General features: G+C 38.5%; 1 protein-coding gene and 1 pseudogene across 4 annotated transcripts in view; both read right to left on the bottom strand.

The window, feature by feature from the left end:
• Positions 1 to 13001, bottom strand: part of LOC138149914 (zinc finger protein 436-like) — a 30367-nt gene extending 17366 nt beyond the window's left edge. The window contains exon 1 of one of the 4 annotated variants that reach the window (XM_069073119.1): positions 10878 to 13001. In XM_069073119.1, coding sequence (XP_068929220.1) covers positions 10878 to 10961 — 84 coding nt within the window. In that variant the 5' untranslated portion in view covers positions 10962 to 13001. The remainder of the gene's footprint in view (positions 1 to 10877) is intronic. The other 3 variants (XM_069073123.1, XM_069073121.1, XM_069073120.1) reach the window with 3 other exon arrangements.
• Positions 13002 to 26332: 13331 nt separating this feature from the next.
• LOC138149915 (small ribosomal subunit protein uS5 pseudogene) lies at positions 26333 to 27267 on the bottom strand (annotated as a pseudogene).
• Positions 27268 to 27655: the final 388 nt, after the last annotated feature.

A 27655-nucleotide genomic window follows, 5' to 3' on the forward strand; every position in this document is an offset into this window, starting at 1 on the left:
AAACTTTTCTCAGTAGTTGAAGGGATTAGAAATATATATATATATATATATATATATATGAGGGTATATGGGCATATGAATACATATATGAATGGGTGTATATATGTTTACAGGTATAAATAGATAGAGGGCACAGGACCAATTTAACAGGAAGGGATGATACTTAAAAGGTGAAATTAAGAGGTGAGAGGAGTGTGATGAGAGGAGATGGGGAGAGATAGATTGGGGTAAACTTTCTCATACAAAAGAGGCAAGGGAAAATGGTTGCAATGGAGGAGAAGAAGAGGAAGGCAGGGGAGGATGGGTCAACCTTATTCTCATTGAATTTGGCTTGAGGAGGGAGTGAAATACACACGAAATAGGGTATCTCACCCTACAGAAGGGTGGGGGGGAGGGGGATGAGAGGGGGGATGATGGAGGGGAGGGCAGGCCAGGAGGGAGGGAAGTTGGAAGCACCCACTTTTGAAAAGGGATGGGATCAAAGTAGAGAATAGAAGAAGTGGGAGGTGGGATAGGAGGGAGGGAAATATAGTCAGTCTTTTACAACATATCTACTATGTTATTGTTTTGCATTAGCCACACATGTACAACCTATACTGAACTGCTTATCTTCCCAGTAAGGGTGGGTGAGAAGGAAGGAAGGGAATGAATCTGGAATTGAAAGTTTTAAAATCAAATATTCAAATATATATATATACGTATATATATAATATATATGTGTATATATATTATATATATACTATTATTAATATCATCTTACATGTAATTGGGAAATAAGATATACAGGCACTGAGGCATAGAGACCCACTGGAAAAGTTGAAAGGGGTATGGGAGAAAATATGGGAGAGAGCAGATTGGAGGAGGGGATAACCTGTGAGACTGCTATTTTGGGGCAGTGGGTAGGGGAAAAATAGGGAGAAAATTTGTACTCAAAATCTGGCAGAAACAAATGATGTAAATCAGAAGTTAATAAAGCATTAAAAAATAAAAAAAATTAAAAAAAAAAGAAAAGAAAAGGAGGTACAAAAGCTAACTGAAGAAAACAACTCACTAAAAATTAGATGGGCAAGTGGAAGCTAATGACTGTATGAGACATCAAGAATCAGTTAAACAAAATAAAAAGAATGAAAAAATAGAAATGTAAAATACCTCATTAAAAAAACAACTGACCTGGAAAATAGATCCCGGGTGGAATTGAAGAATTATTGGTCTATCTGAAAGCCTTGGTGAAAAAAAGGAGCTATCTTTCAAGAAATCACCAACAAAAACTGCCTTGAGGTCCTAGAACTGGAGGGTAAAGTAGTCATTGAAAGAATCCACTAATTATCTCCTGAAAGAGATCCCAAAATGAAAACCCCAAGGAATATTGTAGCCAAATTCCAGAATTATCAGGTCAAGGAGAAAATACTTCAAGCAGTCAGTAAGAAACAATTTAAATATCATGGAAGCATAGTCAGGATTATGTAGGGCCATGCGGCTCCCACAATAAAGGATCAGAGAGCTTGGAATATGATATTCTACAATGCAAAGAAACTTGCATTACAACCAAGGATCAACTATCCAGCAAAATTGTGCACAATCTTTCAGTAGAGGAGATGGACATTTAATGAAATAGGGGACTTCCAAACCTTCCTCATGAAAATACCTGAGTTCAAAAGAAAAAATTGATCTTCAAATACAAGACTCAAGAAAATATAAAAAGATAAAGAGGAAGAAAAAAAATTATTTAATAAGGGTAAACTATTTACATCCCTATATAGGAAGATGATTCTTGTAACTCTTGAGAACTTTATTGTTATTGCAACATTAAGAAGGGATATACATAGAGAGAGTGTGTGGGTATAAGTTGACTTTGATAATTAAAAAATAATTAAGGGGTAAAAAAAGGATTGTATTGGGAGAAGAAGAAAGGAGGAGACAGAAAAGGGTAAATGACATCACATGGAAAGGCACAAAGACCTACTACAACAGAAGAAAAAAAGGGAGGGAGGCAAGTATTGTTTGGACCTTCTTCTCATCGGATTTGGCTCAAAGAAGGAATAACATACCCACTCACTTGAGTATAGAAATCTATCTTACCCTATAGGAAGTAGAAGTGGTAAGGGGAAAAAAGGGGAGGGGAGGTAGGGAGAAGGGAGGGCAGAAGGGAAGGAAGAAGTAATAGGAAAAAGGGGAATGAAAAGGGAGGGGAGCTGATAGAAGGGAGGGCAGATTAAGAGAGGCAGTGGTCAGAAGCAAAACACCAGTGAAAAGTGAAAGGAAGAAAGGAGAGAGAAAAGCATAAACGGGGGTGGGTGGGAAAGGATGGAGAGAAATTTAAAAATCACAACTGTGAATGTGAATGGGATGAACTCTCCCATAAAATGGAAGGGGATAGCAGAATGGATTGAAAACTATAATCCTACAATATGTTGTTTACAAGAAACACATCTGAATCAGAGGGATACACACAGAGTGAAGGTAAAAGGCTGGAGCAGAATATATTATGCTTCAGCTGAAGTGAAAAAAAAAAGTAGGGATAGCAGTCTTGATTTCAGACAAAGCAAAAGCAAAAAAGATCTAATTAAAAGAGATAAGGAAGGAGAAGTTAAGTGAGTCATAGGAAGAAACAGACAATAAAACTATACCAGTGGGGGACCTCAACTTCCCCCTCTAGATAACTGGATAAATCTAACCACAAAATAAGAAAGAAGCTAAGGAGGTGAATAAAATCTTAGGAAAGTTACATATGGCAGACTTCTGGAGAAAATGGAATGGGGATAGATAGGAATATACCTTTTTCTTAGCAGTACATGGCACTTACATAAAAACTGACCATGTACTAGGGCATAAAAACCTTAAAATCTGATGCAGAAAGGCTGAAATATTAAATGCATCTTTTTCAGATCATGGTGCAATAAAAATTACATGTAATAAAGGGCCATAGAAAGATAATTAATTGGAAACTAAATAATCTAATCGTAAAGAATAAATGGGTCAAATAACAAATCATAGGAACAATCAATACCTTCATCCAAGACAATAATGAGACAACATACCAAAACTTATGGGACACAGTTAAAGCAGTTCTTAGGGGAAATTTTATATCTCTAAATGTTTACATGAATAAAACAGAGGAAGAGGAGATCAAATAATTGGGCATGCAACTAAAAAAAGCTAGAAAAAGAACAAATTAAAAATCCCCAATTAAATACCAAATTAGAAATACTGAAAATCAAAGGGGAGATTAATAAAATCAAAATTAAGAAAACTATTGAACTCATAAATAAAACTAATAGCTAGTTTTATGAAAAAAAAACCAATTAATTAGATAAACCTTTGGTTAATTTGATTAAAAAAACAAAGAAAACCAAATTACCAGTGTTAAAAATGAAAAGGGTGAATTTACCATCAATGAAGAGGAAATCAAAACAATAATTAGTAGCTATTTTACCCAACTGTCTGCCAATAAATCTGACAATCTCAGTGAAACGGATGAATATTTACAAAAATATAAATTGCCTAGATGAACAAAAGAGGGAATAAAATACTTAAATAACCCCATTTCAGAAAAAGAAATTGAACAAGCCATCAATAAACTCCCTAAGAAAAAATCTCCAGGGTCAGATGGATTTACAAGTGAATTCTACTAAACATTTAAAGAATAAATAATTCCAATACTATCTGGAAAAATAGGTGGGGTCCTACCAAATTCTTTTTATCATACAAATATGATTCTGATACCTAAACTGGGAAGAAACAAAACAAAATTATATACCAATTGCCCTAATGAATATAGATGCAAAAATTTTAAATAAAATATTAGCAAAGAGATCATGGCAACTTATCAAGAGGATAATACACCAGAACCAGGTGGGATTTATACCAGCAATGCAGGGTTGGTTCAATATTAGGAAAACTATGCACAATTCATCATATCAACAATAAAATTAGTAGAAATCACATGATTATCTCAGTAGATGGAGAAAAAGCTTTTGACAAATTCCAACACCCATTCCTATTAAAAATACTAGAGGACATAGGAATAAATGGAGTTTTCCTTAACATGATAAGTAGCATCTATCTAAAACTATCAGTAAGCACTATACGTAACAGATAAGCTGCAAGCATTCCCAACAAGATCCAGGGTGAAACAAGGATGTCCATTATCACCACTATTATTCAATATTGTACTAGAAGTATTAGCTTTAGCAATAAGAGAAGAAAAAGAAATGGAAGGAATTAGAATAGGCAATGAAAGAAACAAAATTATCACTCTCTGAAGATGATATGATGGTACATTTAGAGAATCCTCGAGAAACAACTAAAAAACTACTTGAAATAATTGATAACTTTAGCAAAATTGCAGGATATAAAATAAACCCTCATAAATCATCAACATTTCTATATATTACTAACAAAGTCCAAGAGCAAGAAATAGAAATATTCCATTTAATGTAACTGTAGACAATATAAAATATTTGGGAGTCTACCTGCCAAGACCTACCCAGGAACTATGTGAACAGAATTACAAACTTTTCACACAAATAAAGTAGAATTTAACTAACTGGAAAAATATCAGTTGCTCATGTTTAGGCTTATCTAATATAAGAAAAATGACAATTCTACCTAAATTAAATTACTTATTTAGTGCCATACCAATTAAACTACCAAAAATTATTTTACAGAACTAGAAAAAATCATAACAAAATTCATCTGGAAGAACAAAAGTTTCAGAATATTATGGGAATTAATGAAAAGAAATGCAAAGGAAGGTGGCCTAGCTGTAACAGATCTAAAATTGTATTTTAAAGCAGCAATCGTCAAAACTATTTGATAACAGCTAAGAAATAGAGTGGTAGATCAGGTTAGGCACACAAGACACAGTAGCCAATGACTATCTCAGTCTATTGTTTGATAAACCCCCAAACTCTGGCTGCTGATATAAGAGCTCACTATTTGAAAAAACTGCTGGGAAAACTGGAAAATAGTATGGCAGAAGCTAAGCACAGACCAACATCTTACACCCTATAACAAGATAAAGTCAAAATGGGTACATGATTTAGACATAAAGGGTGACACTATATACAAATTAGGAGAGCAAGGAAAAGTTTACCTGTCAGTTCTATGGAGAAAGGGAGAACTTATGACTAAAGGCGAGATAGAGAACATTATGAAATGCAAAATTAAATTTTACATTAAATTACATTACATTAAATTAAAAAGGGTTTGCATAAACAAAGCCAATGCAATCAAGATAAGGGAAGAAGAAAGCTGGGAAACAATTTTTACAGCCAGAGTCTCTGATAAAGGCCTCATTTCCAAAATATGTAGAGAACTGAGTCAAATTTACAAGAATATAAATCATTCCCTAATTGATAAATGGTCAAAGGATATCAACAGGAAGTTTTCAGAGGAAGAAATTAAAGCTATTTATAGTCATAAAAAAATGCTCTAAATTACTGATTAGAGAAGTGCAAATTAAAACAACCCTGAGGTACTACATACTTATCAGACTGGCTAACATAACAAAACAGGAAAATGATAAATGATGGAGAAGATGGGAAACTAATGCACAGTTAGTGGAGTTGTGAATTGATCTAACCATTCTGGAAAGCAATCTGGAACTATGCCCAAAGGGCTATAAAACTGTACATACCCTTTGATCCAGCAATACCACTAAGTCTATATCCCAAAGAGATCATAAAAATGGGAAAAGGACCTCATGTATAAAAATATTTACAGCAGCTCTTTTTGCACTGGCCAAGAATTGGAAACTGAGAGGATGCCCATCCACTAGGGAATGGATGAACAAGATGTGGTATAAGAATGTAATGAAATATTATTTTCTGTAAGAAATGATGAGCAGGAAGACTTCAGAAAAACCTGGAAAGACTTGCATGAACCAATGCTGAGTGAAGTGGGCAGAACCAGAACATTGTACACAGCAACAGTAACACTGTGTGACAACCAACTTTGGTAGACTTAGCTTTTCTTGGTAATGCAAGGATATAAGACAATTCCAAAAGACTTATGGTAGAAAATGCTATCCACATTCTGAGAAAGAACTATGGAGTCTGAATGCTGATTGAAGTACACTATTTAAAAAAATTTTTTTTTCTTCTTGTGGTTTTTCCCTTTGGTTTTAATTCTTTACATGACTAATGTGGAAATATGTTTAGTATGATTATACATGTATAGCCTATATCAGATTGCAGGCTGTCCTAGGGAGGGGGAGAAAATTTAAAATTCAAAATTTTATAAAAGTGAATGATGAAAACTAAAAATAAATAATTAGTTTTCAAAATGATACTGTTAAAGGGACACCTAGGCGGCACAGTGAAAGCAGACCTGGAGTCAGGAGGACCTGAGTTCAAATTTGGCCTCAGACACTTGACACACTTACTAGCTGTGTGACATTGGGCAAGTCACTTAACCCCAACTACCTTGCCTTCCTACCTCAAAAAAAAAAAAGATACTGTTATGGTTTGCCTTTTCCCTCTACAATTAATTTTATAGATGAGGAAACTAAGGCAAACAGGATTTTTTTGCCCAGTGTTTTGCCCAGTATAATATAGCTAGTGTTTGAGGTTAGATTTCAACTGAAGAATTTGAGTCTCCCTGACTCAGAGGTTGGAACTCTATCCACTCTGCCCTACAGAATACCTGGGAAGTGGTCATCACTTTGTTCAGTTAAAGGGGAATCCATTTCTTCCTGAGCTAAACTATTCCATATTTAGATATCTTTCATCATTAGGAAGTTTTTTTACATAAAATTTGAAGGTTGAACTAGATAATCCCAGATTCTTGGAAGTCCACTGGGGACATCCCACTGTCTAGCCTACAGGGTCTCTATTTGTCCACAAGCATAGTATAAGAAGCCACTAAATGCTCCACTAAAGTCTAGGTAAACTATGTAAGTTTTGTTTGGAATGACTTGTTTTTGTTCAAGTCAGGCTGGCTTTTTGTAATCCCTTATTTTTCTAGATTTTCATTAACCATTCTTCCTAATAAAACATTCTATAATTTTGCCAGAAATTTAAGTTCACTGTTCTACAGTTTGTAAAATCCATTTTTTTCTTTTAAAAATTACAGACATTAGGAGCGACTAGGTGGTGCAGTGAATAGAGCACCTGCCCTTGAGTCAGGAGGACCTGAGTTCAAATCCGGCCTCAGACACTTAACACAAAAACTAGCTGTGTGACCTTGGCCAAGTCACTTAACCCCAACTGCCTTACCTTCTCCCCCTCCAAGAAGCCAAAAAAAATAGAGAAATTTACCTTTCTCTAATCCTATAAAACCTCTCCTACTCTCCAGTTTTTTTTTTCTGTTTACCAACAATGCCTAAGTAATCAAATCTGCCAGTTCTTTCAGGACTCAAAAATATCATTCGTTCATCCAGACCAAATGACCTGAACTTATCAAGGGCATCTTGGGAACCACTTATATATCTTACTTATTTGGGGTATCAATTTCTTATCAGCCATAATTCCTCTGTTCATTTTCATCTAAAGATTATTCTCCTTGTCAAAGAAAAGAAAAGCAAAATAAAAAATTAAACAGTTCTTCCCTCAATTGTCAGTTAATATTGGCCCAGGCACCCTCAATAGAGGTTCCATCACATCTTTAAGCCTCCTCTTTTCTACAACATGGCTAAAAAAAATAGCCTTTTGTTGTCATTAAATTTTCCATGACAGCTTCAGCTCATTCTCAGTTTTAGCCCTCCTGATGCTATTCCTATAGGACTATACCATGTTTTATAGTTAATCAATTTACCAGTCAATAAGAATGTAAGTATTTAGCATTGTACTAAGTGTAAGGAATATAATGAAAATGACGAATAGTCTCTGCTCTTAAAATGCTTGCATTCTAATAAGGAAGAAAATATATCCATAAAGAATAGACGGAAGGTAACCTTAAAGGCTACCTTCAAAGGCTTAACTAGCAACCAGTCATACTGGGAAAGACCTCCTGCAGAATGTAGCATTTGAGTAGAGTCTTGAAGGAAGCCAGGATTCTGAGAAGAGGTAAGGAGGGAGAATATTCTAGGTAAACAAAACTGCCAGTACAACAGCACAGAGATGGGAGGAGCATTGTGTGTAAGAAACAGAAGGTAGACCAATATAGCTGAACTGAAGAGAACATGGTAAGAAATGTATATGAAGATTAGAAAGATAAAGGGCCAGGTTCTAAATGATGGAATCCTAATAAAGCTGCCCCAGCCCCAATATTCTAACTTCCTTATGGGCTCCACTGAACAGCAGGCTTGCCCTGATTTATCATACAATATGGTTTTAACCACATCACAAGCCCCTAAACACAATCACAGGTCACACTGAACAGTAGGCCCACTGCCCCCAAATCCAGTCCACATATTTGAACAGGTGTGTTCTTGTACTCAGCCACAATCACATCAATCATTTAGCCCAAGACAGTGCCACCATACCTAACTATCCATCTTGAACAGACAGGACCACAATTCGCTAGCCAATCAGAAAGCAGCACAACCAAGATGTCTGACCACCAAACCATAAAATGGACCTCCTCCCCTATTACCTAATCCTTTAACCAACCCCTCCTGCCTTTTTAATATTAATCATATTCGTATAGTCTATCAAATTATGATTGTGTGATCAGCATCATATACTCTATAAATAAACTGTCTGCCTTGCCTTACTGAAATTGCTAATTTCTCTAGGGAACTTAGCCAGTTACCAGAACATGAAACCTCAAAATCACAATAAATCTAACTAGTTTGGAGTCCGCTTGAGTCTCTGAAGTTCTTTGAGATATCCTGCTGCATCACAACTTGACCCTATCAATAAACAGTTTAAATCTCAAATGTGGAAGTTTCTATGTGGTTCAAAGATAATAACAATAATAGTAACCAATGTGCATACAAAACTTATGTGCCAGATGGTGCTAAGTGCTTTACAATTATCACTTGATCCTAATAACTGAGAAATAGGTCTATTATTTCCCCGATTTTACAGATACAGAAACTGAGGCAAACAGGGTTAAGTGACTTGCCCAAGGTTACAAAGTTAGTAAATGCCTGAGGCCAGATTTGGAGTTTTCTGGACTCTCGGCCTGGTGCTCAATCCACTGTGTCACCTAGCTAATAATATTTATGTGGTACTTTAAGATTTGCAACAAATATCTCATTTTGTCCTCACAACTCTGGGAGGTAGGTGCTATTATTATTATTCCCATTTATAGATGAGGAAACTGAGGCAGAGATTGATTTGCCCAGGGTCACACAGCTAGTATCTGAAGCAAGATTTGAACTTGAGTCTTCTTGACTCTATGCCCAGCAATGTCTATTGTTCTACTTAATTGTCTCATAACAGAGAGCCACTGGATTTTACTGAGTGAAGTGGGGGCATTAGATGATCAGACTTGCACTTTAAATCAGTTTGGCAGCTATGTGGAAGATGAACTTAAACAGCAAGAAACTGCCAATTAAGAGAGTATTGCAGGTTCGGCCAGGTAGCACAGCGAATAAGAGCATCAGCTCCAGTTTCAGGATGACCTGGGATCGAATCCTGGGCTCAGACACTTATCACCTACCCAGAAACACCTGGCCGTGTAACCTTGAGCAAGTTACTTAACCCCAATTGCTTAGGGGCAGCCAGGTGGCTCAGTGAGTAAGAGCACCGGCTCCAGTGTCCAGGATGACCTGGGAATCAAATCTGGGCTCAGATACTCAGCACCACACCCAGAAATAACTGGCCTTGTAACCTTGAGCAAGTTACTTAACCCCGATTGCTTAAAAAAAAAGAGTATTGAACAGTCCTGGTGAGAGGTGATAAAAACCTAAACTAGGATGGTGGGAGTATGAATGGTGAAGATGGGACAGATATAGGACAGATACAAGACTTGGTGCAGAGGTAGAAACAAGATTTGGCAACTGAATGTTAATGTAGGGTGAAGGAGAAGATAGAACCAAAATCATGTAGACCAAAATGATGGAGAAGGCTAAAGGTGCCTTTAATAGTAAAAGGAAATGTTCAACTTTCATCTTCTATATGTCTTTAAAAATATCCAAGCTGTTAGATGATTTCTGCTCATACACATTTGTCTCTTTAAACCACTCCTTTTTATCACCAATGGAATCATTTTTCTTGGTGTCTTCAGAACATCATTCTAGAGAACTTCCCATTCCTCCCAGTAGAGGAGAAACATCAGAAAGCTCCTCCCAAGGATGGGACCCAGGGCAGATCTCATCATTTCCCACCTGGCTGCTACCTGGATTTCAACATTGTCTCCAAAACGCATTAATGTCATTATGTCCCCCATCAATCCCTGCCCCAACTGTTTTTCTCCTTTGTCTCCTTGGTCCTTCACTTCTAATATTTAGTAATCTTGCTTCCCCAGGCCACTTTACTCAGGGTCCCAAGCGACCAGGCTCTAGTTCTTTCAGCCTCCAAATTTCTCAGATGTCCTGAGTGAAAAACTATGGACTATCTCCCGTAAACCCTTAAATCTCAGAAGTTTTACACCTTTCCGTTGGCCCTCCTCTAGTCCCAGACCCAGGTGTAACTCCCAGGTTTCAGACACTAATCTCTCCAGCCCTCAACTCCAGGGACCTGGTCAGCCCTAGTTCAGCTGACCTAGTCGGCCCTTCCGTCATTCATTCTCAGCCTGCTTTTCCCAGCGGCTGTTCCTGCCACCAAACTCTTCTCCCACCAGCCTCACACTGCCTCCTGCAGACTCCAAGGATCCCGTCTTCCCAAGCCCCAGGTCCTCACTCTGCGCCCCCCCCCCCCCCCCCCCCCCCCCCCCCCCCCCCCCCCCCCCCCCCCAAACCCCCCCCCCCCCCCCCCCCCCCCCCCCCCCCCCCCCACCTGGGCTCAGGGGGCAGGAATGAGCCACCCTCCCCCGGCCTCCCAGCCCACCTCCCTCTGCCCATCACCGGCTCCAGCCCCAGGCCAGCAGCGGCTGCCCTTGCCCTCCACTAGGAGGAAGGTGTCTGCTCCCATCTTCCTCCGAGCTCCAGCTCCGGCTCCGGCCCGGGTCGGCTCCTTTCCCCGGGGCAGGGCCAGGCCCCTCCCCAGGGTGTTGGCTTCCCCACCTCCTGGACTCAGACTCACGGGCCGGGGCCGCCCCGGAGCTGGGTCCTCTCCTCAGCAACTTGCCATAAGGGCGCTTGTGACCGCTCCCTGGGACCCAGAGGCTCAGGGCACACCAAGGACAGAAAAAGCCGCGGTGCACAAAGGACAGGAAGTGCACAGGCCTGAGAGGCGGGACCGCGCGCTCCGCAGCGCACTTCCAGATTCGCTCTGGGACCACGTGAACGCTGGCATCCTCTGGTTTTGTGTCGTCTTGTGGTGTAATTTAATGTCGAGAAAAGAGAACCTGTTTGGGCTCTCTGCTGCTTACTACAGATGTGAACTTGAGCGTATGCCTTCTCTCTTTCCGGGCCTCAGCTTTCTTACCTGTAAAATGAGATGACTGTATTACAAACAGGTATGTGTGTGTATGTATGTATTATGTATATCTATGCATGTATGAGTGTGTGAAGAGTTTCAGCTCAGTAACGCTATTATATAATTTATACATGCATACATATATTCACACACATCACTTTAATGTAGACCTGTCTCCTCTCCCAGGCTTGACTATCTCCAACCACTCCCTCAGTTTCTCCTTTTTGGGAGTGGCTTTCCTTTGTAACCAAACCAGAGAGAAAAAGAGGAAGCTCAGTAACAACCCAGTCTATTTCACTGGACCCAGGCACTAGAGGACCCTCATTAGAAGTAAATACTCTGTTCTGAGAAATTGCAAAAATGAAACAATGGTGCTCTTCTATAGCTTTGTACCTCCAGCAAGAAATAATCATAGACGCCCAATTGTCCCCTAACAACTTCATTCTCAATGATTCACCCAGATTAGTAGCATTGGTTGTTCACAACTGCTTACTAGGTGAATGTTTAAACAAAAAATGGCAAACAAATTTGGAGGAGGAGTAGGGTACAGTGACACTTATCTTGAGCTTTTGTAGATGCAGCCTCCCTTGCTTCATTATGAAAACACTAGTCAGCAGGTCATACAGAGTATGGTAAATTCCATTGTTTTAGGCACCCACCAAGTATGAAAGGCCCTGACCTTACTTGGGTTATGGGGAAGCAGGGCTGAAGCACTTGAAGATTTGTAAAGTACTTTATATGTATCTCATTTGATCCTGTGATAGAACTAATATCTGTCAGTATTTCCCTACAACATAGGTTAGGCTTTTTGCCTCTTCCTTTCCTCCTGTATTAGGGATGAGTGGGACAAACGTGAATCCCCTTCAGAGATAGCTTGGCTGTTTGCCTGTGATTATTACAAACCATTCCTGGCCCCCTCAGCACATCCTGTTCAAACTGATTCAAACTGTATACGTGGGTTTTTTTTAGAAATAGAATATTCTATAAACACCAGGGGCCTCTGAGTCCCCTACCTCCTTATTTCTTTGTTGCTGGGGAAAAGTTAGTTTCCTCAAATAGATTGTACCTCCAACATGCCCAGCTAATGGGCTGGGGGGTGGGGGAGGAGATTAAGGAGGGGTTATAAATTAAGCTTTGCTGAAACTGCCTGTGCACTTCTCTGAGATCATCATCTTAGATGGATGGAGAGTGCCCTTTCTCAAGACAGAATAAAAGACTTTTCCTTTTTACTGCTAGGACTGAGATTCAGTTATTTCTTGGAGTAAGAATTCTTGCTGGCCCATACAGGGATTAGTTTTCCCCAAAAGGCAACAAAATAGTACTTGCTTTCCCCATGCAACTTCCTGGACATCTAAGGGCATAAAAAGTCTCGTCTAAGAGGTGTCCAGTACTTGGGGGATGCCTGCAACTTGGGAATCTCTATAACCTCTGTGTGAGTTTTGCAAAACTAGGATTTGCCAAGACATTCCTTCTAGCCCCTCAAGTCAAGAGATGCTGACCCCATCACTGTAGCTCTGAGCTGTAACTCTCCCATGGTAACTATTGTCTGACTTTTGCTCTTCCCATATCTCACTGTGCTGCTTGTTAGAACTATTTCTCTGGGGTCAATCTCTGTGTATATGACTCAACAACTTCTATGTCCAACCCTAGTCTCTTTCCTGAGCTCCACTCTCAACATCACTTGCTGCCTATTGGACATTTTGGATGGTTTACAGACACTTAAAACACAATATGCTCAAAACAATTTATTATCTTTCTCCCTAAACCTACTCCTTTTCTAAATGTCCCTATCTTTGTCAAGGGTATCACCATCCTTCTAAGTCATCCAAATGAACAAACTTGGTTTTAAATTTGACTCTTCACTCTTCTTCACCACCATATCCAATAAGTTGTCAAGTCTTTATTTCTACCTCAACAATATCTCTTGTATCCATTTCCTTCTCTCTACTCATATGGCTACCTCCTATAGTTCAGGCCTTTATCATTTCTAACCTGGATTATTATAGCGGTATTCCAATTGGTTTCCTGTCTTGGTTTCTTCTCTCTCTAGTCCATCCTACAAAGAGATAATCAAGTGATTTCCTTTAAGTCCAAGTCTATATGTTCACTTCCCTACTCAAAAAAATCTGATAGCTTCTTATTGCCTTCTAGGATCAAATATAAACTCCTCCGTAATTTAAAACCTTCCACAACCTGGTCCCAATGTTTCTAACATTTAATATCCCCATATTTCTAAAATTTATTATATATTACTACTGTGTGGGACAAAAGACCCTTGCCCAAAATGAAATCAATAACTCAGAAGTTTCTTCAGAGAAACAAAAGGAGATATTTATTTATTTCTTCTCATGAGAAGGGGGAGTCTTGTCACCAAAAGCAGTCTGATGAGAGAGACGTGAAATACAGAATGTAAAGCTTGGTTATATACCCAAAAGACCACCCCTTTCCCTCCTCCCTCCTCCTTTGTCCTGTTCCCATTAATTAGGAACTGAGGCTCACAATCTTAACCATAAAAATCTGTTGGCATTGCAGGTGAAATGTCAGTAATATAAAAAATAGATATAAGAGCAGAAGATAATGTCTAGCAGAATCAAAAGCAGTCAAAATATGTCATCAATATCAATATAGATATGAAAGCAGACAATATTTTATGAATCATGAGGGTTTTAGGGCATGGTGACCTGCCCGGAATTCCGCAACAAGATTTCCAATTTTATATTTGTACAGGTCAGATGATGATCAGTGGAAACAAGCCTGGGACATTTGGGCCTGTCTTTAAATTTTCAGGATCTGTGCTTCCCCTCCTACACGTTAGCTTAGCTTAGCAAAAACTTCAACTTATGACCAGGGAAGTAAGGCAAGGGTCCCAGGCTGCTAGCCCAGGATAAGTCTTTGGTAACTTACTACAAATCTGTCTGGATTTTAGAATACTACCTGAGAAGTTTCCACCTGTCTTACACATCTAATTAGTAGAAGCTTAGGTGTGGGGTCCAGGCAATCTATTATAAAATCTTTGAGAAGTCATCACTTTTATCCCACTCACAATTATACTCTATGGTCTAGCTCAGGGGTGGGGAACCTTTGGCCTTGAGGCCACATGTAGCCCTCTAGCTTCTCAAATTCGGCCCTTTGACTGAATCCAAGCTTCACAGAGCAAATCCAGGATTTTTGCTTTTGACGCCACATGTGGCCTCAAGGCCACAGGTGCATACCTTTGGCTAGCCAAACTAGGCTTCATTCTGCTTCTCAAACTTAACATTCCATCTTCTATCAACAAGCCTTTACACTGTCTCCCATGTTTAAAATATACCCCTTTGCTATCTCTGACTCTTGGAAATTGTCATTTCCTTCAAAATTCTGCTTACTCATCACCTTCTACATTAGAGGTGTCAAACACCTCTAATGTGGGCTTCATGTGGCCCAAGTATTGTTGGAACCACATTAAAATGTAAAGAGTAAGTATTTAACAAAATAAATCAAATAGAATAAAACATAGATAACATTACATTTTAAAACTAAGTTAATATTCAGCCTATAGCAATCCTGTACAGGATAAGTGGTCCCCTTTCTATTTGATTTTGGCTCATACGTGTTCTTCATATATAGATGTTCTACATAATGTATCTTTCCTAAATACTTACCCCCAGCTACTAGTGCCTTCCCCTTCCTTTTCTTTTTTTTTTTTATTTTGAGGGGGGAAGGCAGAGCAATTGGGTGACTTGCCTAAGGTCATACATCTAGTAAGTGTTAAGTGTTTGAGGCCGAATTTGAACTCAGGTCCTCCTGACTTCAGGACTGGTACTCTATTCACTGTGCCATATAGCTGCTCTATACCTTCCCCTTTCAAAAAAAAATTACCTTATACTTACCTTCCATAAAATTTGTACATACCTATTTATGAACTTACTGTTTCCCTAATATATCAGCTTCTTAAAGGTCAAGACTATCCCATTTTTGTCTTTGTATTCCCAGTACCTGGCACAGAGTAGTTCCTTAATAAATGTTTGCTTATTGATTCATCCTTGTGAGAGTTTAGAAGGAGAAGAGAAAAGGGCCCCTGGGTATTTTAGGTATAGGGAGTGAGACAAGGATGATGACCTAGGAAAGGTCACTGAGAAGGACAGGTAGGAGGAGAACCAGGAGAGACAATAGAATATATTATTTAGGGAAGAGAGAGTGTCTAGGAATTGTGGGCTATCAACAATGTCAAATACTGCAGGAAAATTATGAAGGGCAAGGACTAAGAAAAGGTTACTGGATTTCATGAATAGAATGTATTTGGAGAGAATACTTTTAGCAGAGTAAAGAGGACAGAAGAGAGAATGCAAGAGATTGAGAGGTGAGTTTCTTTTTTTTTTCTAATCTTTTATTTGTTTATTTTTAGTTTTCAACATTCATTTCCACAAGATTTCTCCTAGTCACCCCAAAATAGCTATCCTACTGAATACCCCTTCCCCCAATATGCTCTCTTTTATATTCTCCCCCATATGCCCTCTAACTTTCTAGTAGGGCAAGATGCATTTTTATACCCCAATGCCTGTATATCTCATTTCCCAGTTGCCTGTAAAAAAACAACAACAATTTTTTAACATTTGTTTTTAAAACTTTTTTGGAACAAATACTTGTTAGTTTTCTTTTTACTGTGCCTTTTAAAAAGATTTGATTTGCTTTTCTTCATTAATTACCTTCACTTCCACTCTATTTTGAAATTTTATTCTCTAATTCATTTTATGTACTTATATTTATTCCTTCTTTAATCTCCCTGTGGGGTTAAAGCTTCTGAAGTATTGGGCTTGAATTTCCTCTTCTAATCATTTTCTATGTTATTACTTTTATAAGTCTTTTTTCTATTGTGCCTCACTCTTAGAAATGTCAACTTGTGAAGAAAGTAATGTTGGATACTTGCAGTGCTTCTTAAACTGTAAGTCGAGACCCCATATGGGGTTGTGAAAAATTTGGCAACAGTAAAAGATTTCTAAATTCTCAATGACCAAAAATTAATTAAAAATCAAATGTGTATGAATCTGAGGTGTTTCTGGCAGTGCTTGCCTGTGTTGGCATCATGCAACTTCACTTTGGTTCTGAACACAAAGCATACACACTTTGCCCTTGGGGCACAGAATGCAACAAAAAAGTGAAAAGCAGTATCAAGTAGAAAAAGTTTTAAGAAGCCTTGTATAGAGTAGAAGCATAAGGTATAAATTAGCCTGTTTCCTAAATAATGTGTTCTAATTCTTCTCCCAGCCTGCCTTATGATCATTGTCCTTTTCAATGGCTATGCCATCTCATCTCCAATTTTGTGCCCCCTAACTATTCTGAATGCTGACTGTCCCTAAAAGCTCATATGACCCTTCTCCTTACTAGGATATTGTTCATGGAAACAAGAATCTCTCAGAGAAGTTAATTTCCCATTGTACCAACTCTACCCCACACTAAATTCATTATGGGGTTCCATCTCCTACCACAGACATACACTTATTTCTTCCTCCAGGAATCACTCTCCAGTGGAAGGAACCCTTTCCCCACTGTTGGTTTGAGACCACTCTTTGAATCCCTTAGATTTAATCCTTTCTTTGTTCTACCTTTCCCAGTTTCCTAAAGCCCCACCCCCTTTTACAGAGAAACTAAAGGAGACATATATACTATTACTGTTCACCCATGAATTTATAGGGATACATCAACTTTTGCCTTCTGTCACCTAATTATATATCTTCTCCCCATTTATATATCCTCCCACTCTATGCTTCTCTCCACAAAATACATCGATTCATCTTTAGGGGCCCATAGTATTTAGTGTATGATGCATTAGTTCTGTTCCTTCAACTTCATTTCTTTGAGTTCTTACATTTTTATCACCCTGTATGCTTTCTCTATCCCTTGATAATCCTATTTTGATCTTTTTATAAATCCCATAGATCAGCCTTTCCCCCCTCCATAACACACACACTACTCTCTCTCTATCGGTCTGTCTGTCTGTCTGTCTCCCTCCCTCCTCCTCTTTTAATAGCCTCTGAAAGTGGAATAATTTATTTTATTTCTTATTCATTCCTTAATAATAATACTTCTCTTTCTTGTGTTTTAATTCTTTGGAGTATTTGCAAGTCAAATATTCTGCTCACATCTGCTTTGGTTTTGTTGTTGCTATTGTTGTTGCAGGAATGCCTTAAGTGCCTCTCTTTTGTTCAACATACATCTATTTTTGCATTGATGATTAGGCTCAGGCTTGCAGGACATGTCATTTTCTATTTCAGCTTTAGTCCCTTTTCTTTTTAAATCCATTCCTCTCTGCAATTTCTCATGGGTGCAGAATAATCTTTTATTATTTGAATTTCTTTTCCTTTATATTTGAAAGTCTTCTGACTTCTTGCAGAATTCATTGTTCATCACTGAAATTGATAAACTTAACCACTTTCTTGTGGTTTGTGTGTGGGGTGACTTGCAGTGAAGTTTCCCCATTCTGAATATCATATATCCATTCTTATTACTTCCTTGTATTTTGTAACTAAGTTCAGTATTGTTTCCCCGTGTGTGTGTGTGTGTGTGTGTGTGTGTGTGTAAGTCATTGTGAATTTCAAGGTAATGTAAGGGCTATTGAGTATTAATACAATTGATTGGATTAACTATTGAGATCAAATTAGAGGTGTTACTAGTTTGGGGAAAGGAATGGTAGTGTCAGATGTAACAAAGGGTTAAGTTTCTACAGAACTGCAAGAATTGTTGAATAAGACCACTGATAAAAAGTAACAGGCAGTAGCCTTGGGAGGAAGTTGAGTTCCTAGTCCTTGGGGGAGTTGAGGTAGTAGCCTTGGAAGGGAGTTGAGTTCCTGGAGAACTCTTAGATAATACTAAAATGAAACAATGTAGAATGGAAGGAGCTGATAGCAGCAAGTGGATTTGACCAATCAGGGAGCATGCAGTGGCCTTGGGGCACCCAGGCCCAGATAAGATGTATCTAGGTTAGACTGAAGAGGGTTCAATATTCTGAGGTTGTTACTTCGCTTTCGTAGTGGACCTCATATGTTATGTATGTTATCTAACAAGATTAGAGCCTCATTAGTAATAATTAGGTTAATGTTTGGGAGGGGTATGTAACCCTTGCTTATTTAATCCAGCTTTAGCGTCTGTACCTCGGCTTCCTCTCTCTGGGTGCTGTCCCAGAGACTGGACCGCCCGATTCTCGGAGAGATTCTAATAAAACTTTCTGCCTTCACTTTGAGAGGTCTCCGAGTAGTCAATTTTGGGTTAGGGTCTTCGTATCCCACACAGTTGTGTTTGAAGTGGGAAGTTTTTTGTTCATTTGTTTCTAGAGACTGTGAATTTTCCTGATCCATGTTTTGATTTCTAACCACAGAAGTTCTGGGAAGTTTTCTTGTATTTTTTCTATATAAATGTTATTCATTATATTCATTTTTCTGGATCTTCTAGAGCACCTGTGACCTTAGATTTGGCCCATATATCTTATTTTTAATTATTTTTCCTTGAAAAGTTTATGTGTTCTTTTAATGTTATTTCCTCCTTTCTTTTTCTGTTTGGGCTAACTCAGTGTCTTCCACTTTTTTCAGGGTGTTTAAAGGGTGAGAAAGGTGTCCCAAATAGAGTATATGCAGCCTTCAGGATCTATAACCTAGGGATGGGCTCCAGACCGAAATCAGCACAACTTCGGCCCCTCCCTCTTTTCTGCTGCAAAGGCAAGGCTGGTATGCATCTGTATGTTGGGGAAAGAGGAAGGGAAGTATCCCTGTAGTATAGGTGGTATTGGGGAAGAAAGATCCAAAGATGGGTCCTCGTTACAAGTCTTTGAGTCAACTTATGTTCCTGTTGCCTCCAATGCAGGCTGGATTAGAGTTTTCCAGTTTTCATTCATAAGGGTTTTGTCTTGTCAGAGTTTTCTCTTCTTTGTCCTATAATTACTTTATATATTGTGTATTGGTCCTTCTTTTTGGAGAGATAGAGAGTTAAAGAGACCTGGTTAAAGTGACTAATCTACCGTCTTTCTCTTCTGTTAGATATAAAAATCATGAATAAGATCAATAGTCAAGAGGATCACAGTTTAGAGTAGTCAGAAGATTTTGAGGAAAGTTATTAAACTAAAAGTTTGCTTCACTCCAGTAGAGAAGCACCTAATATTCTTTTAACCTATTAAAGATAATTAATTTACTTTTCATCTAAAGAGACATATTTGTGGGCTTTGAGTATCTGAGGCAATATATATCATTACACTTACCTATCTCCCTCTGGACATTTGCTTAAGAAGTTTGGGATTAAACTGTGACTATATAATCAAAACATTTACTCTATATGTGTCTTTATTCGCTATGTATTTTTCCTTAGAGTATGCTATTGAGTTCAAATGTCTTTTCTCAGCATGGGAAACAATTATTACTGCCATAATTATAGAAATTTTCCTCAGCATTATAGGATGAACACCACTACACTAAATGCAGACAGACAGAATTCCCTGTCCTTAAGAAGTTTTTAATATTGACAAATAATGACAAACTGACAGATAATGACACGAGTTGCAGAGAGGATAAGGGAAGAGCAGAGGATAATGTTAAAGGTCAGAATCTAAGGGGAAGATAGGAGGAAAGGAAGATTTGGGATAATCTTAGGTGTATAGGAACAATGTGTCCTTTTGTACCATTCAAAGGAGGTAAGAATTCATCAGTAGTCTGCCATTTGTGGAAATTTTTCCTAATAGGCTGCCATTATAGGAAATTTATTGGCCTGGATGGGAGGCTTAAGAATTTAACTACTATCCTTTTTTGCCAAGGGAAGAAGTACAACTGAGATCAGGGTTAGACAAGATTAAACTCACCTCCTTAGTCCATATGTTTTGTGAGCCTTAAAAGCACTGTACAAATGCTAATAATAGAGGAGAATGATAATAGCACCCTACATCCCAACGTTTGTTGTGAGGATCAAATGAGATAAAATTGTAAAGCACTCAGCACACAGCAGCAGCAGCAAGTTCTGTTTCTGGGTTAAAGGGTACAGACATTTTAATCTCTAAGTGTACTACCTAATTTCTTTCCAGAATAGTTGGACAAATTCACAACTCCGCCAATAGAGTAGTCTTCTTTCAGCTCCCTCAACATTGCTTATTTGCTTTGTTTGTCATTTTGCCAATTTGCTTTGAGGCAAAACATCAGAATTATGTTGATTTGCGTTACCTTATTGTTGGTGATTTATTTAGAACAATCCCTCATATAGTTGTTAATAGTTTACAATTCATTTGAGAACTGATTGTTCATATACCTTCACCAATTACTCATTGGATAATGGCTCTTGGTCTTAGATATTGATGTTAACTCCCTACATATAAATCTATAATCCTTTTTATAGATATCTAATTTGATTTTTCCCAATTAATTTTTCCCAAATGAAGCCAATTAATGGCTTCCCTTTTATTCTAACATTGATTTTGCACTAATAACATTGCTTCCTTTGCCCTATCTCTAGTACTAGTTATACTTTTATTTATAACCACCACCTACCTGCCCACCCCACCTCCTCACTATTAGAATACTGCTAGCTCCCCATTGCCACTTTTAGGCTCCCATTTTTCTGTCATCACTCATCAACTTCTTCTCCTTTCAGGTACTTTCAATCCAGATTTATCAACATACCTAGATTATGGTAGTGTTATTTACAGATCCCAAGGGTATTCTCCTTCCTTTCTTAATGATTTCATTGCCTTCTTCACAATCTTCCTCTCCATCCCAACTTCATTCTCCACTCTAGGGGGTCTTCAATGAACATGTTTATGTCCCCTCAAATGCCCTAATTCCAAGTTCCTCAATCTATTCAATTTACAACACACACTCCTACCCTCTACCTACTGCTACACTCCACCTCTGATATATACATACCTACTTATGCTTGATCTTACCATCACCCATAAAGGTTCTGCTTTCATGCGCAAGAACTCTGAAATTTCTTCATCTTGTCATAAAATTTTACCTTTCTATATCTCCTCTTGTCTCACTCCTCCTAAACCTAATTTTTGTTTTCACCATTACTTCCATTTCCTCTATTCCTCAGTGCTATCATCCCTCCTATCCCTACACACTCCTCCCTTCCCAATCTTGACCCATTGGTGAAAGATTCTACACTATTGCCTACTCTTAAATTCCTTACTCTTCCATCTTATTAACCATAACACTTTGCCAAACCTTAATCTCAATTACTTTCACCATCTAACTCCTTCATTTTTATTCATATGTTACCATACAGAACTGGGGAAAATTATAAAACTGGGCTGACACTATAAATTTAGGTCAGCTAATCTAAACTAAAACATCACTACAACAACACAATCCTGCTTCTACTTCCTATTTTGTCACCTTTCCCATTCACCCCAGCATCTATTCCAAACTTAAAGCTATCTAGTGCCAGGAGGTCTCCCTCTGTCACACATATTCCGTACATGAGTACTTTACTATCTGGTTTGAGCTGACTCTAGGGACTTTTGGTATGCTTTCTCTTCTCAAAAGCTTTTATGACTATAAAAAGTTGGCATGAAAAACTTACAATATTGAACTAATTTCTTCATTGAAATATTCTTGTGATGCAAAAACATAGGAAAATCCATGTCACTCATTGGTATTTAAATTTATCACCCCAAAAAGAGTAGAGGCAAAAGTATATATACCTCACAATTTGGGGGAATATTTTTGTAATTTCTGTCCTTGCTAGACTTTCTCAGTAAATTTTTTTTTTGTAAAAACTAATTTATGTTAACTGCATCATTGATATTGGGGGAGTACATATGATGAGGGTCTACGAGCAGTAGCAGTAGAATGCCTCAGCCTTTCAGAGTTATTCTAGAACCCCAGGAAAAGAAGGCATGAGACATATTCTAGAGACATTTCCCACCAATATGAATAGGACTTGGGGAAAATGAGTCAGAGGGGAGTAAGAAGGATGGTACAACTGGAAAACTGAGACTGAAATATGGCAGGGCATTTATAATCTTATCCTTCCCTTTATGGATCTCACATTCAAAAAAGTGATCTCCCAAAAGTGTCATGAATATCACATTTATGTAAATTGAGTATTGGATGTATTGTACTGCTGACCTGGTTGTGTAATGACTTGACTACTGACGTGCACAAAATCATTCCAGTTTATATAGTAATTACTTGCAGGACACAGGAAGTAAAAGTACATTGCTCAGAATAGATGAACAAACTCATAGAGCTGGATGGGGCCTTAGAGATCATCTGGCTCAAATGAAGTGAAGAAACTTATCTAAGATGTCCTTCTTAGGAACTTCAGTAATTAGTATTCAATATTCAACAATTAGGATTCAACCCAGTTCTCCAACAAAAGAGCATGGCCATATATAGCCCAAATGCCAAATGGATATTTACCCAAAAGACAATTTTACAGTGATGAGATGTTGAGTGTCTAACAACATATTTGAAAGATTGTTTACTATGACCAACTTGGATTTGTGCCAGGAATGTAGAGTTATTTAAACATCAAAGACTAAAACATAAAATCAAAACTACAACATAACAGACTAATAGCAAAGACAGCGAAACAAGAAGATCATATAAAAAAATGCAGGAATAAAAAGACCTTTCCTCAGTACATTAAACAGTACCTATCTGAACTCAAAAAGTAGCTTTCTCTATGATGAAAAAACACATGATACTTACTGATGGCATCAGGAACAAATCATTGTCACTGTTGTTATATACCAGAGATCTAGAAATACTAGTTAAAGTAATAGGAAAAGAGAAAGAAATTGGGGGAATAAACACAAGCCACAGGAAACAAATTTATCACTATTTGCTTACTTAGAGGATTTAGAAAAGGTTCAATTAAAAATCTTAGAGATTTGTCCAGTCACACAGTCAATATGTGTCAGAGGCAGGACATCAACCCAAGTCTTCCTGACTGCAAGGTCAACTCTTTATCAATTCTTCTTCTTCTCATTTCTTTTGATATTATTTAATTGTCTGTTGTGTTCTTAAGAACAATGTTGTTTCCCTGCTTATTTCTTTCAATCATAGGTATTTTCACTGTTGCTTTGAATATCCTGCTTGTTTGAATTTCAACTGGGAATGTTTCAGACAGTTCCAATTTATGTTGGTAGAGAAGGTACCTCAAGTATAATAAGGTATAGAAAGCTAAAAGAAATATTTTTTTATATAAAAGAAGCAGCTAAAAAAATTAAGATAGGATGCTCTCTTCTCTCCTCTGCACTACCCTCCTCCTGGGGCAAGTCTTAATTACCTTATATTTGCATTATTTCAGTAGCCTACTGATTGGGCTCCTTACTTCAAATCTCTCCCCATTCCTGTCCATCTTCCACTTAGCCATCAAATTGATCTTCTTAAAGCCCTGATCTGACTTTGTCACCAAACCTTACCTTAGTAAACTCCAGTGACTCCCTATAATCTCCAGGATAAAATGTAAAAATCCTCTTTGACTTTTAAAGTCCTTCATAACCTGCCTCCTTCCTATCTTTCCAGTCTTCTTATATCATACTCCTCTCTAGCTATTCTACAATCCAAAGACACTGATCTTGTTTATCCTCACACAAGACTTTCCCTACTCTAGGCATTTTCACTGACTCTCCATCATGCCTTGAACTCTCTCCCTCCTCATCTCCATATCTTCCTCTTCTGGTTTCCCTTAAGTCTTGATTAAAACTCCTCTTCTGGGGCAGGTAGGGGGCACAGTGAACAGAGAACCGGCTCTGGAGTCAGGAAGACCTGAGTTCAAATGTGGCCTCAGACACTTGACACTCTTACTAGCTATGTGACCTTGGGCAAGTCACTTAAACCCAATTGTCCTGCCTTCCCCTTTCCAAAAAAAAAGACAAAAAAAAAAACCCCTCCTCTTCTACAAGAGGCCTTTCCCTTGTGGGAAATTTAGGACACTGATGGAGTTGGTGGAGTTGTGGACTGATCCAGCTATTCTGGAGAGCAATTTGAAACTATGCCCAAAGGGCTATAAAACTGTTTATACACTTTGATCTCTCAATACTACTACTAAGTCTATATCCCAAAGAGATAAAAAACAAAAAGGGGAAAAGGACTTATTTGTACAAAAATATTTATAGCAGTTCTTTTTGTATTGGAAATTGAGGAGATGCCCTTCAACTAGAGAATGGATGAACAAGTTATGATTGGTAATATACATGATTGTAGTGGAATATCACTGTGCTATAAGAAATGATGACAAGGCAGATTTCAGAAAAACCTGAAAAGATATATAAACTGATGCAAAGTGAAGTGAGCAGAACCAGGAGAATATTGTACATGGTAATAGCAATACTATACAATGATCAACTGTGAATGACTTAGCTATTCTCAGTAATTCAGTGATCCAAGACAATTCCAGAAGACACATGATAAAAAAACACTATCCACCTCCAGAGAAAGATGGAGTCTGAATGCAAATTGAAGCAGACTATTTATTATATTTTATATTTTTTGTGTTTTTCCCGATTTGGTTCTGTGTCTTCTTTCACAATATGAATAATATAATTAAAAAAAATAATTCTTTTCCAATTCTCTTTAATCTTTATGCCTTCTCTCTGAGATTATCCCCAGTTTGTCCTGTATAAGTTTTGTTTGTGCATACTTGTTTGACTATTATCTCACCTGTTATACTGTGAGCTCTTTGGGGACAAAGACTGGTTTTTGCTTTTTTTTTTTTTTTTCGTAATTTTATCTCTGGTGCTTAGCACAGTGTTTGGAATGTTATTGTTGCTGCTGTTGTTGTTGAGCCTTGTCCAACTCTACCTGACCCCAATCCATAGGGTTTTCTTCGTAAAGATACCAGAGTGGTTTGCCATTTCCTTCTCCAGTATATCCCAATTTTTAGAGATGAGAAACTGAAGTAAATGGAGATTATTTGCTCAGAGTCACACAAGCTAGTGTCTGAGGTCGGATTTTAGCTCAGATCTTTCTGACTCAAGGGCCCTTGTTCTATTCACTGCTCTATCTATCTGCCCTGTTTGGAAAATAGTAAGCACTTGATAAATGTTTGTTGTCTTAGGTGCCCCTAGAAAAGCACACAACTTTCTGAAAAAAAAATCCATAAATTAATCCCTCCTTCCTCTTCTTTTTCAAAATGGAAACCTTTTTATGCATTTTCCACTCAAAATGTATTGTCAGAGCAATGGAAATGTTCATGGCCAATTAGAAGCAAACACAGCTGAAAAGAGAAATAGCATTACTTCTTTTTTTTTTTTTAAGCAATCGGGGTTAAGTAACTTGCTCAAGGTTACACGGCCAGTTATTTCTGGGTGTGGTGCTGTGTATCTCAGCCCAGATTTGATCCCCAGGTCATCCTGGACACTGGAGGGAGCTCTTACTCGCTGAGCCACCTGGCCACCCCTAAGCAATTGGGGTTAAGTAACTTGCTCAAGGTTACATGGCCAGGTGTTTCTAGGTGGTTGCTAAGTATCCAAGCCTTGGATTCAATCCCCAGGTCATCCTGACACTGGAGCCGGTGCTCTTACTCGCTGTGCTACCTGGCCACCCCAATAGCATTACTTCTATAAGTAATCCTGGGTGAAGATTATCAAATAAATGAATTTTTAATGCCAAGCTGTTGAAATATTTTTTAAGCTATCCTGACTTTTCAGCAAAGTTTTTTTTGTCTTTTATTTTTATCCTCCCCCTTTTTTTTGCTCTTCCCAGTATAAACATTTCATTTTACTTTATTTTAATGTAAAGTTAGAGTACCCTCTTGAATTTAGCTGCTAAATCTACATCATAATTGACTGGAATTCATAAAGAAAGCACATAGAATAGAAGAATCTTATAATGCTTGGTTTATGTTTTGGAACTCACTGTTTATGTTCTGGCTTATAATTATTTTATATTCCCTCTAGAAAAGTTTTGGTACCTTTGAAACTCAAATAGAATTTTTTTTTTGTCTTAGCAGGCAAAGTTCAATTTATTTGTTTATAAAAAACCATCTATGTGGTTGCCACAGCAGCTGCCTGGGTCCTCTGGACAGATACTCGAGTGTGAGTCTTCACAAGATGGTCGGTGAATTCCTGATAAGGAGACTTAGTGAACACAGTCTCCTTCCACAGGTCTGGGGTTGGATAGCTGTATGTTTTGGAGATGGCATCAAAGGTAGCTTTAGCTAAATTGCCCAGAGTGGCAGTACAGCTTCTTGCAGAAGTGTAGCAGTCATCAATTCCAGCCATCATCAGCAGCTTTTTAGGCACAGGAGCTGAGACAATGCCAGTACCTCTAGGGGCGGGGATCAGGCGCACTAGAACCGACCCACATCGCCCAGTGACCTTGCAGGGTACTGTGTGAGGCTTGCCAATCTTGTTCCCCCAGTAGCCACGTCTCACAGGAACGATGGACAGCTTGGCCAGAATGATAGCGCCTCGAATAGCTGTGGCCACTTCCTTGGAGCACTTGACACCCAGACCAACATGGCCATTGTAGTCACCAATGGCCACAAAAGCCTTGAACCTGGTACGTTGTCCAGCTCTAGTTTGTTTCTGAACAGGCATGATCTTCAGAACCTCATCTTTCAATGAAGATCCCAGGAAGAAATCTATGATTTCAGACTCCTTGATAGGAAGGGAGAAAAGATAGATCTCTTCCAAAGACTTGATCTTCATGTCCTTGACTAGCCAGCCCAGCTTAGTAACAGGAACCCACTCCTTGTCTTCCGCCTTTCCTCCTCGGGCTCCGCGGCCACGGCCTGGCCCCAGCCTCGACCACGGCCCCGGCCTCGACCTCGGCCCCCACTGCCGAAGCCTCCGCGGAAGCCGCCCCGGCCTCCGACGCCGGGGCCCCCGGGGCCTCCCGCACCTCCTGCAGCACCGGCGTCGTCCGCCATTTGGTGTTCACTAGAAGTAGAAGCTCAAATAGAATTTTTAAAATTAGGGGTATCTTTTTTTTTATATCATCTTTATTTCTGAATATATCCCTCCACTTTCCACTATCCCTGTGAGCCATCCCTTATGAACATCCCCTCTGGACTCACTTTCCCAACTAATACTCACATTAGCATGTTGTATCACCAGAAGGCTGATGAATATTTCTCCCCCACAGCATTACAAGGTTAGCCCTAAAGTACTGGAGTTTCTAGAACTGTCACTTATGAGCCCTCATCTGCTATGCTTCAGTATTAATCATCCATTTGACATCAATTAGCTGTCACCAAAGGTGTATTTACTAAGTATCGAGAACACAGTAGTTACAGAAATACTTTCGCAAACCTAGGCTACGCTATCCCCTTTCATGCAAACT

This window comes from Petaurus breviceps, unplaced genomic scaffold (assembly GCF_028583685.1).
Source record: "Petaurus breviceps papuanus isolate PSGF00001 unplaced genomic scaffold, PetGlider_PUasm1.0 90865, whole genome shotgun sequence".
Taxonomy (NCBI): Eukaryota; Metazoa; Chordata; class Mammalia; order Diprotodontia; family Petauridae; genus Petaurus; species Petaurus breviceps.